The sequence below is a fragment of the Tursiops truncatus genome, chromosome 4 (genome assembly GCF_011762595.2).
Source record: "Tursiops truncatus isolate mTurTru1 chromosome 4, mTurTru1.mat.Y, whole genome shotgun sequence".
NCBI lineage: Eukaryota > Metazoa > Chordata > Mammalia > Artiodactyla > Delphinidae > Tursiops > Tursiops truncatus.
Genome location: NC_047037.1, coordinates 85717469 through 85734782, shown reverse-complemented (window position 1 = coordinate 85734782; position 17314 = coordinate 85717469). Strand labels below are relative to the sequence as shown.

At 39.2% G+C, this 17314-nt stretch overlaps 1 protein-coding gene across 23 annotated transcripts in view; it reads left to right on the top strand.

Moving 5' to 3' along the window:
* Positions 1–17314, top strand: part of PHLDB2 (pleckstrin homology like domain family B member 2) — a 124176-nt gene that overhangs the window by 91113 nt on the left and 15749 nt on the right. For 4 of the 23 annotated variants that reach the window (XM_073804235.1, XM_073804238.1, XM_073804234.1 and 1 more), the window contains 7 exons: positions 347–457; positions 2221–2310; positions 5807–5950; positions 6610–6795; positions 8859–8999; positions 10134–10233; positions 14063–14083. In XM_073804235.1, coding sequence (XP_073660336.1) covers positions 347–457; positions 2221–2310; positions 5807–5950; positions 6610–6795; positions 8859–8999; positions 10134–10233; positions 14063–14083 — 793 coding nt within the window. Of the gene's footprint in view, positions 1–346; positions 458–2220; positions 2311–5806; positions 5951–6609; positions 6796–8858; positions 9000–9160; positions 9232–10133; positions 10234–13030; positions 13096–14062; positions 14084–14534; positions 15561–17314 lie in introns of those variants that run through there. The other 19 variants (XM_019922808.3, XM_019922806.3, XM_033855844.2 and 16 more) reach the window with 16 other exon arrangements.

Here is a 17314-nt window from a genome sequence, read left to right as displayed (position 1 = left end):
CTTTCAGTTTAAATAAGAAATTCCATTGTTTTTTCTCATGAGGCATCTCCCAAAATGATGCCAAAAATTCATTTATATTCTAACACAAGATTTCCTGTTGACTTCCAGGTTCTTGAAATAGATTTTGAATCACTTGGCCTTAGGTAAAGAAAAGCCTTGAGCTTGTCAGTTCAAAGAAACTGCTCATCGTCTCTGGGTAATAATCACTGCCTACCTACCATCAGTGAAATGTGGTCACTGTGCTTCAGGTTATAACACTTTTTCTCCCTTTCCAGGACAGACTGGAAAACCCTTGAATGTCTAATGTACATCTCTATGGTCGTTTTTTTTTTTTTTTTTCCTCCAGGAAAAAATTTCTGCATTGAAAAAGCAAGCTAATCACATTGTCCAGCAGGCTCAGAGAGAACAAGATCATTTTGTGAAAGAAAAGAATAACTTAATAATGATGTTACAGAGAGTAAGTATTTCCTTTTCAGCACTGGTTGCAGTAAAACACAGGTTCCAACTCAGGGAAGGTTGCTTCCATCAAAGTAAGTACCTTTTAATAAAGAATAGTGAATTATAATTTGAGGAAGAATTTTCTATATACATTTTTATTTAATCCTCCACATTAATGAGCTGATGCTCTGAATGATTAACTATAATACAGAAAATAAGCAAAGACATTTTATTCATGCTTCTTCCACGGTGTGAAAATCCAAACTATGAAAAATCTGTATGTTTTCTGATTTTCTTCTTTTAAAAAATATCATATTTTTCATCAGATAGGTAAAACATATTCTGCTCTTTTTACTGCTCTCAAACATTTTGGCTCAGTTGCTCTGTTGTTTTGAACTCCCATTATTTGCATGTGGGTCTTCCTGGCAAAGGCCCAATAAAAATCCCAACAGATTTTTTTGTAGAAATTGACAAGTTGATGCTAAAATTTGCAGTTGATCTTCATTATTCATGCAGTCTGTATTTGTGAATCCATCTGCTCACTAAAATTCATTTGTAACCCTAAAATTAATACTTGTCATGCAGTCATGGATGGACAGGCACAGAGCAGTGAAAATTTTGAGTCACTCAATGGACATGCATGTTCCCAGCTGAGATTGAACAAGGCACTTCTCTGCCTTCTTGTTTTATTTCTCTTACTGTAAACAAGTGTCCTTTTTGTGGACCGTTTAGTGCCATGTTTTCACATTTTTGTGCTTTTTGGTGATTTTGCTGTTTAAAGTGGCTCACAAGTGCTGAAGTATTGTCTGGTGTTCCTAACGGCAGGAAGGCTGTGATGTGCCTTATGGTGAAAATACATGTGTTAGATAAACAGCTTTCAGGCATGAATTATGGTGCTGTTGGCTATGAATTTAATGTTAATGTATCAACATTGTATATTAAATAAGATGTCTTTAAAAAGAGACACACATAAAACAAAGTTATGCAGTAATCAGTTGAAGAAAATATTGTGACCAGAAACCCAATGGTTCAATATTCTCTAGTTCAGTGTTCATGGCAACATTATAGAACACAACTACTGCAGATAATGAGAATCGACTGTATATGAAAATGTAAAGGGCATAGAGTAGCTGAAACAACTTTGAACAAGAAGAACAAAGTTGGAGGATTTATACTATTTGACTTCAAGTTTTACTATAATGCCGTAGTATTTAAGAGGGTGTGGTACTGGCATACAAATAGACATATAGATCAAAGGAACAGAACAGAGTCCAGAAATAGACCCACACATATACTGTCTATTGATTCTTGATAAAGGTTCTAAGACAATCCAGTAGGGAAAGGAAAGTCCAGCCTGTGGTGCTGGATCAACTAGGTAAACATGGAAAAAAATGAATCTCAATACCATTCATCCTCACACCATGCAAATAAATTAATTTGAGACAGATTATAGACCTAAACATAAAAATTAAGGTGAAAAAGTTTCTAGAAAATACAGGTGTGCAAGTACACCTTCATGGCCTTGGAGTAAGCAAAGATTTCTTCAAGAGGAAATGACAGAAGGCTTGTATCCAGAATACATTAAAAACTCCTACAAACTCAAAAATAGTAGATAACTAACCAATAAATAAATTTTTAAAAAACAGACAAAAGACTGGAATTGAAACACTTCACGAGAGAAGTTATGTGAAGAGTCAGTAAGTCCCATGAAAGAATACTCAGTCGTTAGTCATCAGGGAAATACAAGGTTGACTCAGTTTAATAGATTTTGTGTTCCTTCAGGAAAAGGAAAATCTTTGTAATTTGGAAAAGAAATACTCCAGCCTCTCTGGGGGCAAAGGGTTTCCTGTCAACCCCAATACTCTAAAAGAGGTAAGCTGTGATTTTTCTTGTCTACTCATATCACCTTAGAACTCAGGAGATGTGCCTCAGTTTTATGCGATTAGCTGACTAGGAAAAACACTAACTGAAGTGACTTATGAAAGCACTCAATGCTTTGATGGTTTTCCTGCCTTTTGTTATTTGTGCTTTGAGAATTTCAGGGATTATCTTTGTGTCTAATGCAGATTCACTCTGTGTGTGTGTGTGTGTGTGTGTGTGTGTGTGTGTGTGTGTGTGTGTGTGTATGTGTGTATACTTTGCTTAACAGTGACATTGTGGGTTAACTTGAAGTTTCAAAAAATTTAGGATCCAGACCAAAGCTAGTCTTAAATTCTCTTCTTTCCTTCCTCCATTTTCCTTTCTCAGTTTCTCCTCTTTCCTACTTTCTTCTCTTTCTCCTGTCTTCTAGAACGTGAAAATGCCCCCAAACATCTCTCTCTCCTTTTCCCCCCAATGTTGTCTATGCTATTTTTGCCCCTAAGTCGGAAAATCCTGTTTACATTAAGTTGTACACTCTCTTTATCCCAAACATCCATCTTTTCCCAGGTCCCACCGCCACCCTTTCCCAAATACCTTTTTACAGAGCTACATTGCTATAATGGTTAAATATTTTAACTCTAATTTGGAAAATTAAAACGCTGACTGAGAAAGAAAATAGTTTTATTTTTTTTCAAAAAGCTAAAGAAAAAGCTTGCTTCTGCATAAAATTTTTCATAATAACAAAAAACCCTTTAAAAAGACAGCAGAGTTAGGAATTCCTTCATCGAAAGTAGTGTGTGTGTGTGTGTGTGTGTGTGTGTAGGTGTGTGAGGTAAATGCTCATCACATAATAGGAGTGAATAATATGTCCCTCGGAAGCATTTTGTGAAATGTTTCCAAAAAACTTTTTTAGACCATTCAGTTTCTAGTTTCTCTCCGTTATTTAGAACACAGATCCAGCAGATTCACTGCATAAAGAGTGGTTGTGAATGGAGGGTAGTGGAATATGGTTGTCAGTGAGGTGGGCAGGGGCTGGGTCTTGTGAGTCATGTTAAAGAAATTTGGTTTATTTTATGTGGATGGGAAGCCACTGAGGGATTTTAAGCAGGGAAGTGACATTATTTGAGGTCCATTTGTTAAAGCTCACTCTGGGGTGCTCTACTGGATTATAAAGAGGAGATGCTGGGAAACCAGTACAGTGGTGATTGCAATAGTATAGGCTGGAGGTGCCGGTGGCTTGGATTTGAACAAATGAAGAGAGTTGGAGAAAATTAGCTGGATGCAGAAATACTTTGGAGACAGAGTTGACAGTTCTTGTTGATAGATTGGATGTGGGGATGAAGTAAATTAAGGGTATTGTCAGGAATGCTGCCGTTATTCCAGTTTGAATAATGAGGTTGATGGTGAGTAGCTGTTACTGAGATAGGGAAGACTGGGGAAAGAATAGATTTGAGAGGGAAATGCGGTTTGACTCTGGACATACTGAGTTTGAAGGGCTTGTGGCTTCCAAGTGCATTAGATAAGCTCTAAGGTCACTTCACCTCTTAAAAGAATAAAATCTTTCCCTTTCTATTATTCAAGAGTTGTTCTTATTCTCTGCAGCCCTCCTGTTGTCAAAATCCAATTTGCCTTTTTGACTGTATTGGTGTGTCTGCAACTCTTGTGTTTGTTGAGTGGCTGTGTGTCCTCCTTCATGTCAAGCAGACTTGGCTCAGAAGATGTTTTGATTGTCTCCTTCCTTCCTTCCTTCCTCTCCCTTTCTTTCTCTCTCCCTCTTTCCTTCTTTCTCTCTCTCTCTCACTCTCATTCTGTCTCTTTTTTTAAAGAGTCATGAATTTATATCCAACTCTTTTAAACAAGTCCCACTTTTGGAAAATGACGTACCTTTTTGAAGCAATTAATTAGGATATATGGTTATGACTCATATAAAGAATCCAACCTTGGTTTTGAAAGATTCTACTATCAACTTAGCAAAAGAATAACTCAAAGTTGTTACTCTTCACTGTCATTCATTATCAAAGATAAAATAAATTTGACAACCTAGTTGTCAACTTCCTTTCTTCAACTTAATCTTATAAGACTTTACATGGTATCTATTGCCCCTTTCTGAAGTGCAAGACTGAATTCAGCAGCATTTTGATACCTCCAATTTATAAACAGTCAACTCTGGCTTTCTCCACTTTGTCAGAATTATAAATTCTCAGTGAAAACCTTGCTTGCAGCCTGGAATTTTTGCTTCACCAACATAGCAATATCTTGCCTTTCCTGGAGCCACTGTTTGAAAGGATTGATGGGCAAATAGAAGAATCCAAGTGTTAAATTTAACTCAATTTACTTTTAAAAGAGAGATATTGGGCTTCCCTGGTGGTGCAGTGGTTGAGAGTCCGCCAGCCGATGCAGGGGACACGGGTTTGTGCCCCAGTCCGGAAAGATCCCACATGCTGCGGAGCGGCTAGGCCTGTGAGCCATGGCCTCTGAGCCTGCGCGTCCGGAGCCTGTGCTCCGCAACGGGAGAGGCCACTACAGTGAGAGGCCCGCGTACTGCAAAAAAAAAAAAAGAGATATTAATTTATACCCTTTATTCTTTTTTTCATACTGTTTTATTGGTGTGGTGAAAATCATGAATGGTCTGTACAATTACTTTCCATGGTAATTTACAAGTGCCTTTTCCTCAAATATAAATTCAGGAGTTTTGATTCTCATCAACTTTAATTCATGGGTATTTTCTCTAAACTGAAGCCAGAACTGAATCATTGAATTTAAAAGTAACTGGAAATTCTCAGTCCTAGGGGTAGAGTTGGGAGTTGGGCAAGCTGCCTTAAGTCGAAACATCCTCAAGCTGCAACTTCATCTTAGGGATTTGTGTGTGTGTGTGTCTGCACATGTGTATACACGTTTCTCTTGCTAAGGAAGGCTCACAAGAGAACAGTGTCCTTTTTATTTTCATTTTGTTGAGACACCTAAAAGCAAGATTCCATTATGAATAAATTACTGCTTTATAAATGTCTTAGTGCAAAACCCAGTAGGCTTTAGTCTACATTTGTTCACTCTCTAATTTGTCAGGAAACAGAAGAAGAAGGGAAAATCTAAAAATAAAGATTTATGGAAAAGGCTCTTGAATTAGAGAGTGATTGCACTGTCGATTTTATGTCTCGTATTTATTTTTGCTTGCGATGATTTTAAATGCTGTGTAGTGACATCCTATTCAGTCAACAGAATGAATGCCGACATGGATGGACATGTAAATCAAAGGTATTGGGTTATTTATAATAAAGTCATTTGGATTTTGTCTGAAAATTTACTTTTAATGTTTGAAATATCATTTTTCAAGAGTAAGCACCATAAATCCATTTTAATAGTTGATGACTGCCTTAATGAAACATCTGATAATACCACAGATACCTGGCTGTGATGCTCTACGCTAACTCCATTGTACTGGAGCATTAATACTCTCGCATGCCTCAGCTCTTGCTTTCCTTGTGTTTAACTTCTGAATTCCTCCTTTTAGGGCTATATCATTGTAAATGAAATTAATGAGCCATGTGGCAATTCCACGAATCTCTCCCCTTCCACTCAGTTCCCTGCTGACGCTGACGCTGTTGCCACTGGGCCTACCACAGCTGTGCTGGCGAGCCAGCCACAAAATAAAGAGGTGTGTTGGCATGCCATTTCATTCATTCACTGCTTTCCTCATGTCAAGAATTAACCCATGGTTAACTGAAAATAAGGGTGTGTGAGACAAATATTTGTTTGGTTGACCAGAGGACCAAGAGTGATGGTGAGATGAAAAAAAACAGACCGATTTGGGGGTAGTGCTCTACCAATGATAATACTAGAAACCATGAAATATATGGTACAGAGTATAGAGTACTAGGAGAAGTAAGTTCAGAAAAATGAACTATACATATATATAAATTCACACACACACACATATATATCTCTTAGCACTTTAGCCCAACCTACTTTTCTTAGAAACCAAAAAGCCTTTCTAAAATTGTTGGTTTGAATCACCTTTCCAGTTTGATTTTGTCTTCTATTTTGTTTTGCAGTATGGATTTCTTTTTAATATTAAGCTGCTTTAAAACATCTGTGGAGGTGTAAATAATAGTAAATTAAAATACCTCTTACGGATCCAAGTTGCTCACAGTGTGAGATCTTAACAAGAGGCTAAATTGAAAGATACTGCCCATCATTTATGCCTTCTTGATTAACATATAAGAAAACAAAACAATCAGATTATCGATTTCATTTCTTTGTCTTATTCTTTCATTTCATATGGACACATATATATTTTTTCTTTCTCCTCTAAAGCAAAGAGCACCTGTCTGTTCTGGATTTATGTTTCCTTCCACCCTTTCTCCTCACCCTATCACTCAACCTCCATCGGCCCCTTGGCCTGAAGTCGTGGCTACATCTGTCGATTCTTTTCCTTTAAATGACACACCACCTCCTCTACCAGCTAAGAAACACAGAAGGCAGCAGCAACAGGACCAGCAGGTAATTAGGAGCTGGTGTTTAGAGTTTCACCTTAACAACAAACTTAACTGATGTGAAATCTTTTCTTCAACTTTTCCAAAGGTATTTTTTTGTTTTGTTTTTCCTGATCCCTTTTTATTTATTTACTTTTTTAAAGATTTTTTTGATGTGGACCATTTTTAAAGTCTTTATTGAATTCGTTACAATATTGCTTCTCTTTTATGTTTTGGTTTTTTGTCCGTGGGGCATGTGGGATCTTAGCTCCCCAACCAGGGATCGAACTTGCACCCCCTGCATTGGAAGGCGAAGTTAACCACTGGACCACCAGGGAAGTCCCCCTGGTCCCTTTTTAAAAACTCAAAACCTAACAAAGAGGTGGCAGGTGGGTTGCAGAATATGTGCTAGGGTCTTCCAAAGGTATTTTTTAAAAAGATAAGATGCATACTCCTGTTTTTTTTAAGGACATTTATTATGGCCTAAGAGTGTGGGGATTGTTAGAAAGTTTGAGACCTTGATTGTCCTCTCCTGGCTTTTGATATGTTTGAGCTAGTTTCACGTCCTCATGCTTCAGTTCCCATTCAACCAAAATATTGCAACTTACTTCAGGTATTTTTCAAAACCATAATAATTATTTCTATAAAATCCATGGTGTAAAAAGTTGCTGGGTCAACACAAAATATTTTCCTCACACATTATTGAAACCATAATAATAGACATCATTCCTCTGCTATGAGCCAACATTTCCTCAACGTTTTACGAATGTCTCATTTCTTCCTTCTAACAATCCCGTGAAATACGAACTATCTCCATATTGATATTTAGGGAACCGAGGCTCAGCATTGGTGAGTAGCTTGTCCAGGGTAACACCACAGGCAGTGCATTTGGTCCATAGAACAATAGTTTTTTATCGCACTTTTTAAAATAGATAATTTATTTTTCCAAAAGTGTTGCCCTGCTTTTGATACATTCTATGCATACTCATGCTGGGGTATTCAAAAAATCTATTTTGAGACTCCTTTCCATTATAATCAAATCCTTATGTGAATTTGGCCCTAGAAGATCCTAAGGAGTCAGTCAATAGACCCCCCCCACACACAAAGTAGGTGAGCTCTAGTTTCCTATGCCCAGCCCTTACCTTTCTTACAGCTACCTTTACTATCTATTACCTTTGGTTAAAGGACTGTATCTCCTCACTACTTTTAGGTTAATAAATATCTAGTATAAACAGATCATTGTAAAGTTAAATTGCAGATATTCTTCATGATTGGCGTGTTTGGAGATTGATAGTAAGTTTGATAACCCAAAGTTGCATTAATTTTTACATATTTCAAAAGCCTGAGTTCAGTATAAAAATGATCAAACCTAACGAACCTCTAACTAGGAAATAAATTTACTATTGAAGACATTTTGGGGGAGGCCAAGAAAAATTTGGATAAGTTTCGAGTTGGCAAAAATTTTGCCTTAGGAATCTGAAAATAAAAATGAAATAGTCAACAGAAGGATTTTTAAATGTGAGGGATTGCTGTAGAGGCTCCTTGGCCAAGATCTTTTTTCAGTCTAGAAGGATGCCTTATATGGAAACATGTGGATTTGGAGTGTGTTTATGTGATTGAAATATGATTCTAACTTTAAACCCACTTCCCTGTTTATGCTTTCTCTTCATTTCTTCCTTCTCCCTTTTCTTATTCTCCTCACACTGGGATCCGTGCCATCACACAGAACTGTCCAGACAGACAAAGGGAGAAACTGCTTACTTGCTTTGTCCACTGGCTGTTCTGCCATCCACATGGCAACCATCATAATAACTTGTAAGTTGTCCTGAGGCCCCAGGGCAGCAGGCACTACTACAGAAATGACAGGTGGATTTTTCTGAATTTTTCTAGGTTCAGTAATAAATTCTTCCAGTGTACCTTACCAAATACTAGCCCAATTTTCTTAGTGAATACAAGTCTAAGTTGAGTAATTTTTAAAAATTCTGTGTTAAAATTCCAAAGCTTCTTTGTAAATGCATACCTCTTAATTACTTCAGTGACCTGTTTCAGTTAGTCAAGTTTTGCTATTCTGCTTTACATTTGCATTTAAAGCATTTTAGAAGTCTGGAAGAAAGGAAAAAACAGCACCAAGAAGGCCTCTATCTGAGTGACACTTTGCCTCGAAAGAAAACCACACCTTCCATATCCCCTCATTTCAGCAGTGCTACTATGGGGAGAAGCACCGCCCCAAAGGTAGGACACGGGGAGAACCACGGGCTTCACCTTCAGTGAGTCTTTTTGTCCTTATGTTGACTGACATGCAAAGGCCTCTAAAGAAAATGCTAAATAATATACCATTAAGTTTGCTTGTTGGGCAGACGTCATAACTAAATTGCATTTTCTATCCTGTTCAGAGGATGTTTGGAATTATACGCTCTGGGACCGAAGCACCTGGTCCAGGGTATTTTCTACCACCACACAAGTGGTGAGTAGCCTTCACTTATGTGACACACTCCCGTAGCTGTATCCCAGATATGGAAATTGGAGGACATAAGCTCTGGATTCCAGGAATAATGGCAAAAAATATTTATCGAACCATTTCTTGGAGCTGACACTGGGCTAAGCCTTTGACGTGGATTGTTTCTTTGTAAAACCCAATAACACTAGGTAGTAGAGGTACTAATTAGCATCCCCATTGTATACATGGATAAAACTGAGGTGGAAAGAAGCTAGGTGACTGGTCCACCTGGTCACCTGAAGCTGGTCGGCCCTGTTCTGCTGCCTTACCAAGGGGTCATGGCAGGAGGAGGGGAAGGGCAAGTGAGAAGGAGGTTTTGAGTGGGACAGACTTCGGAGTCCTTCCCTTGTCCTTAATCACTTTGTTTTCGTCTATTTTATAAACTGGTGTTCCAAGGAATGTGCTATTTTAAAAGTGCTAAACCCACTGGGATAGTTAATGTTACGTGTCTCCAGTTCTCAGCCCACTCGATCACTTGGAGCAGATGGAAACTGGTGCCCTTGTAACGTGTGCGGATCTCCTCTGTCCTTGTGCATGATGTGCATGCGTTCTTGTCCCTGCATCTGCTCCTCTCGCATGAAGGACTCTGAGTTGTTCTCCAAGGTGGTTTTGGACAGTGTTTTCCCTATCTGTCTTCACTTTTGGAACTGCTGCCACTGGAGGAATGGCTGTGATGTTGAGACTGCTGTGGAGCTCCTGGGGAGGGACAGCGACTGGGCTTTACCATTTAGCATCAACACACGGGATGCAAAGACCTACCTTCGCTGCCTTCTGCGCTTAGATAGGAGCTAGGAATCAGCGATGTGACCATGTCCAGAAGGACCCTTGGGCCTGCAGTTTGCCTGAGTTTTTCCTCCTGTTTCTCACAGGGCCACCTGCCCCTGGGACAGAGCAACAGCTGTGGCAGTGTGCTCCCCCACTCGCTGGCAACCATGACCAAAGACTCAGAATCTCGGAGGATGCTCAGAGGTAGGTACCTTTTAAGCCCAGTGTCATGTCCTTTGTCAAGCATTAGAATTCCTCAGGGAGGGGGAGACCAAACAGAGTTGGGGATCGTTAGGGAGGGGATCAACCTAAGTCCTCAACTTTACTCGTTTCATTTTTTAAAAATTTTATTGAAGTATAGTTGATTTACAATGTTGTGTTAATTTCTGCTGTACAGCAAAGTGATTCAGTCAACTTTACTCTTCATGTGTCCACTTAGGGGAGGGATATATAGATGTATACTTCCTTATTGTTGTACTGAGATAAGTTTTCCTATATGCACATTAGGCTGGTACATAACCATTGTATTTTATAAATTCAGTAGACTTCTCCAATCAGAAAGGCCCACAGAGAATACTAACCTTCCCATTTGATTGGGAGAAGGAAAAAAGAGACCCCTGAGATCCTGAGAGATTACCAAGGCACTTAACCGAGTCAGATCACTCGCCTGGTTTGTGGCTGAGCCGCCCTGTTGAACACGTGCTAAAGACTCATTGAGCTGACACAGAGCACTAGTGGCTCAGGACAGACTTCCCTTAGGCCTTTTAAAGTGGGTTGAGCTTTTTTTTTTTTTGGCGGTAGGCAGGCCTCTCACTGTCGTGGCCTCTCCCGTTGCGGAGCACAGGCTCCGGACGCGCAGGCTCAGCGGCCATGGCTCACGGGCCCAGCCGCTCCGCGGCATGTGGGATCTTCCAGGACCGGGGCACGAACCTGCGTCCCCTGCATCAGCAGGCAGACGCTCCGGCAAGCCACCAGGCAAGCCCGGATTGAGCTTTTATTCTATGTGGTTGTTAGGTTTCAGGTAGACTTGGACTCTCAGCATGTTCTTTTTCTTTGTAATATGTTGCATCTCTCATGGGGTTCTCAAGTAGTCTTTGTGGGGCTAGAAGAAAATACCGTAAGGCAGTTCCAGAGGTGAGCTTCTTGTGCAGATTAGATTTATTGTGTTAACACGGTAGTTTAGGTCAGCTTATATTGGCCCTCACTTTTGAGCAGGCATGGTGCTAGACAGCAAAAATACAAATAAATTACACGATCTTTGCCCTTGAGATGCCTAGAGTCTCATGAGGAAGAGAAAAACAAACAGATGCTTTCCATAAAGTGTGGTAAATGCAGTGATGGATGTATGCCCGGGATGTGAATGGGGATGCTGACAGAGTGATGAGCGTCTGGCCTCTCAATGTGTTCATTAGTGGGATTGAAACCCTTCCCTCTCAGCCAGCTTAGAGGCAATTCTGACTGCTCGGCCTCTTTGCTAACGTCACCAGGGAATAATCACTAGTACCATTAGAAATATGTTTATATATTGGTGTATATATATGCATGTATACATAATGTGTATATGTGTGTGGATAAGTGAGCTATATCTATATCACTTGAATGAGGATTTCCTATCATTACCAGAGTGATTTAAGAGTTAATAGAAGCTGTGGTGTTCCTAAAAGTGGTTTATAATATATGAGAGGTTTACAGTGTTAACCTTTGAATAAAATACATTTGATTGAACTTCTCTTTTATTTTATCATAATTTCTTAATAAACTAAAAATATCTCTTATGGTATATAAATAATAAACATAAATGAGTATATTTTGGCTCTCATTAATCACTGTTCGCTTGTGGGTCAAGTCTGTTTTCTGTTGATGCATTTCTCTGTGATATTTATAGACTTCTTTTTAAATGGATTTTTCCCACTGGCTGAAGGCATCAAAGTTTGGACTGGCCACGGCACCCACACTTTATGTTGAAAGTTTTTGCCTTAAGATAGAGAGTAAGAAAAACTAGTCCTTTATACCAAACAAACCTGTAAACAATACTGTGTAAGAGGATTCTTGTGAGAATATGGTGAAACTGGAGGGATGTTTGATCTCTATTTTTCTCATCTGTGTTCCTCCCAAATAATGGGAATCCCCATGTTAGGTCCATGAAGAAGAACTGAGCCAGTTCCCTTAGGTCACATTAGGTACCGTCTACAAAATCTATTGTCTTTGACCTGTCTTTTGTGCCCCTGTTCTTCACTGTTGGGTCTTTTGTACATCCCAGAAGTCTGCAGCCTGTCCTTCCCTGCTGCAGCTCTGAGTGGTGTTCCTCTTAAAGAGTTTCATGTGGTGATGATGAGACAGCTTCCGAGGAAATAGAGAAGCCTCATATGTGTGCTGACCCAAGAGGATGTGATGTATCTTGTGAGGCCAGCCTGCCACCCTTGGCTTCCTTGCCCAGAGGAGGAAGGGTCAGGGACTGCAGTTTTTAAAATTGGCAGGATTTTCTACTAAAATTGGACCATAAAATTGACAGGATTTTCTACTAAGCCCATACAGGTGGCCCACAAGGACCAGGGAGGATGACTCATAATTTCATTTGGAATTGGGTTTCACTACTACTTGTTGGCTCCATTAAAATAGCAAACACCAAGTAAAGGTCCATGGTTTTGAAAAAATCAGACCTCGCACATTTTTCATTAACTCAAATTAAATAGGTCTTATCATTTTTGTGACTTACACAAATTAACTTAAATGAACTATTTTTTTGCTGCTTATTCGTAATGGATACATCAAGGACGATGGTGTAAGTATAAGCCTTCCTTCAATAAGCACTTTTTTAGTAGACCTGACAGCGTGAATCGTGCAAACAAAGATCTCTGAGAGCAGAGTTTAAACCAAAGAGTCCAGGGACTCAGATCCTAAAGTTGTAATGGTTATTGGCTTTTGTACAACTTGTGAACTATTCCTTTGTAAGCTTTAGAATGAATGAAATCTTTGTCCTTTTATCTTCTGTTCAATGCAGGAAAGCCCAAGAAAGGTATGACAACCTCCCTGTGTGGTGTTTTTGTTTCCAGCAAATAATGAAAGGTCATTGTCATCTTTAAGAAGTGATCAGATTTAAAACTGTACAATGTCTAGTCTAATGATTATTCCTTTTTACACATTAGAGGAAAATCGTTGCACATTTGCTAGAAGCACAATGCTGCGTGCAGCTGCTGTTCATTGACCGGCAGCTGCATGACCCTCTTTGTTTTGATTTTTTTATTGCAAGGTCAGACCATGCAGGAAACACGAGTGCTTCGGAAGCACCGTTTCGTAAGACTCAGGATCTAGATAAAGAAAAGAGTGGGCCTTGTGATGTGTGTAGGCTAAGTGTAAAATATGATGTTTCCCCTTTATAAAGGCCAGGTATAAATAAGGCAGGCGCAGGCTATGTGAGACGATGGAAGGATCTAGGAGGCTCCTACCTATTCCTTCCATTTAAGCCTCGAGACTTAGTAAAGAGTGAAGAACAGCCTAAATCGCTGGCTAGAATAAATGATTCTTATGTGGCTGGGAGACAGAAATGTAGGGCATTAAAAGACTGACTTGCTATAAAGTTTGATGGACTGTGCTTCAAATCATTGAATGGCATTTTACAAACCTTAAGTCTTAAAATCTATTTGTTAATGTCTTCTTGGAAAAAAGAATTGTTTTATAGATATAATCTTGTTTTTATTCTCCCTATTTTCTAGTTGAACATGTGTGAAAAATTCTTTTCTCCTGTAACAGATCATTTCTGACTGTGTGCATGTATCAGAAGCTTGTTTTTGTTTTGTTAACTTCTTGAGTTCGTCTCTATAAACTCAAATTTAATCTAAAAATGTGAATATCTTACCTTGTCAAGCTGGTATTGTTACTAACACGGTCAATGACTGCATGTTGGAAGACGTTTATTTTCCCTGGCCCTTTGTCATCCTTTTTGATCTTGTATCTTTTTCCCTTTCTCTATTATTCTCCTCCTCATTCCTGACTTGTCCTGCACCTTCGTCTTCTGGCTGTGGACTATGGTTAGGAAGAGTGAATGTCTCAGCAGGTGAGAAATTGTCAGAAATACTGATTAATTTTATCCTCTTAAACCGAGGTTATAATTTTAAGTCATCTCATTTTCTGTATTAAGGCCCAGATAACCATTTTAAGGTATATAACACACATTTGGAAAATATTGGCAAGATTATATATCCCACAATGGTTAACTCACAAAGCACTTTTCAGGTACAATTACCCAGAATTCATAGAGATTGATTAAAAATAATGATAACAATAATAATAATAAATGGGCCTTGAACGTCCAACCTATTGGCTCTTCCAGGGCAGTGAAGAGAGTTGAGTTGATTAGGATTCCAGGTATGTGCTATGCTTAGTGACCAGCCTCAGGTATTATCAGGTCTTACTTTATAAACTTTATAAAACACCCTATTCAAACAGCCATTTCTATCTGGACAGGAAGGATTTAGAGCATTTACAAGGCCCTTTTTACTTTTCAGATGCTGTCCCACTGCTGAATATTATTCTTGCTACATAATTTAAAAACAAAAAACCAAGCAGTCTCAGGGATTTGGGGAAGTCTCATTTTTTCCAGTCCACTTACTTTGCCCCACCCGAAACAGTAGATGCATTCCACTTCCTTATTTAGTCACTAATATATTGGGTTGGCCAAAAAGTTCATTTGGGCTTTTCAGTAACATCTTATGGAAAAACCTGAACAAACTTTTTTTGGAATTTCTTGAACAAGTGCATTCAGTCAGTGACTCTTTATTTTGTGACATCTGAATGCTAAACAAATGGGGATTCTGTGGTGAACAGGACATATATGACCCCCTCCCTGATAACTCGTACTTGAGCAGTGGCTTAATCCAGCTCACACCTGTTCTGGTGCTGCTTCATGCACAGCAGTTCTTCTTGGGCCTCCTACCAGGAACGCTCCTTCCGTCTCCTGTGCTTCCATGGTGTCCTTCTGTTGAAAGTATCTGTACCTTTAAATGGCCAGGCCAGAGCCTGGATCCTAAAGCCAGCTCTTAGGAATCACGCTGGTGCAATTCTGGGGTCACGAGGGAGAGGTCCATGCCCTCGATTGTAATTGCAGGGGTAACTTGTTTTTTTGGAATTGTTCAGGAGAGAGGAGGCTAAGCCAGGTGACAGCTGAGTTCACTGAGATCAGTAAAATATTGCCGGTTGCGGGGATACAAGGGACTGCATAAGATGGACATTCCCACTCACACTGGATCCACAGGAGACTAAAATCTTGCCTTGGAAGCTACTTGTTAGAAGCAGCCTTTTTCGTTTAAGTTGCCACGAAAATGCAAGGTGCTTATCCTACCACCGGAGTGATGCAAGGTTTTCTCAGACGTAGAGCAAAGAAATAAAATAAAAATAAAACACGTAGTGAGGTGATCTAGGGAATTTACATTCACAGTCCTTAGCACAGCACACACTGTAACACGGCTCTCCCTCATGGCCGCATCTGAAAACATGGAGCCAGTTTAGTTTACTGTCTGCCTCACCTGAAGGCGGTAAGTTCATTTTCTTATTCTGTGGTACTTTTGGGGAAAAAAAAAAAAAAATCCTGGAACATCTGAGAAGCAGGGCATACAGTTGCTTTAAGAAGAAATACGTTCCCCCTCTTTTCTGCTTTTCCAAAAAAGTGTTAATTGCATTGTAGGAACTGGCTTTTCCTCATAGCGAAAAACTGAAGGGAAAGGAGGTTGTGGCACCTGTCATCACCAAGGAGATAAGTCTTATATGTTTGAAATGACAGGGCTGTCTTTTAGGGATGTTTTGTTCATACTAAAACAAGGAAGTGTCTTCCATGTCGTTGGTGCCAGTGTGAAGGTTTCCTTGCCAACGAACCTTTTTTGAAAGTATGAGGAAAGATATGTGTGTGAGCTTTTCAAATAATTTCTGGTGTTTTTTTTTTTTATCGTCCCCCTTTTTTTTCGTAATGAATAATTGGAAACGATTTAACAGGAGCAGTTAGTAATTCCAAAAGTTCAAGTATCAAAGGTAAATATTTGAGTAATGAATTATTTTGCCATTCTTAAGACAAAAAAAAAAAGGCACAAGCTCCACGCTTATGAACGCACTGGCTTTGTGTTAATGCTTTTATGCATTAACCATTACAATTAATAATATTCTCTCTAAAGTCTCATGATGTGCTATTATGATTTGCATCTTTCCTTAGCAAAGTGATGTGTAGTTTTTACATACGTGTATATTTATAACTTACAATTACATCTTATATCAAGGAAACTTATTTTCCCAGAAATGCCTTAACCTGAACTAACATATTTTCACTTAGACATCTAAAACTGCTCTAAATACTAATGGCATGCAAACTCCTCATGGAACGCTAATCATTTTACAGGTTTAGTTTTGGTCTATAATGCTTTGTTAAAGCATCGTGGATGTGGCTTCCGTTTTTAAATGGAAATATTTAATGAACAGCTGAGGAAGCTGTTTGGAATTACTTGCCTTCTTTTGCCCTCTGGCCTGCTTTTTGCCATTTCATTACTAATGAAAAGCCTCATAGAGAGGTAGGTAAAGTACAAGAAAACAGGGAAAATCCAGATGGTCCAACTGTAAACTCTTCATAGGTCTGGTAAGTAAATTTGATCAGGGAGAAAGTGATTGCAAACTATGGTACTGTTTAAAGAAACATCTTTTTAATGAATTAAGGGATTTGTTTATCACTATGACCCCTGATTCCCGAATACATGCTAAATAGAGAATTGAAAGGAAGAATAATTCGATTTGTGATGCCCAAAATCAACTACCAGAAGAAAGCCATAGGATAACACAAAGTCAAGCCAGTGGCCTAATGTGCCAGCTGACCAGGTACCAGGGTAAGGAAAACCCCTCTTATTAGTGGCAACTTTTGCTCCTGTTGATGGGATCCCTATGTTTTCATACGGTTGATATCACCAACTAGCTGAAGGCTGGCCGTTAAGGCAGAAAAAGAAGAGAGCTATATATACCCTAATTAGGAGGAGTACAGCCATTGGAAGGACTGTTGATTCTGAGTGTTTTAAATAAGTAATTGGCAGACAAGGGAATTTGAAAAAAAAGAATGAGAAAAATGTCCGTTTGAACATTAACCAGATTAAAAGTGTGAGTGATATGAGTGAGAAACGGGTTTCTCAAATCCTACACCTAGATGATCCACCTATTTTAGGACCAGATCCAGTACCCTTTCAACGGCAATACCACTGAAGAAGGGACTGCCCGTAAACCCTGGTGTTGCTTGTCACTAGAGTCATCTTGCTTCACT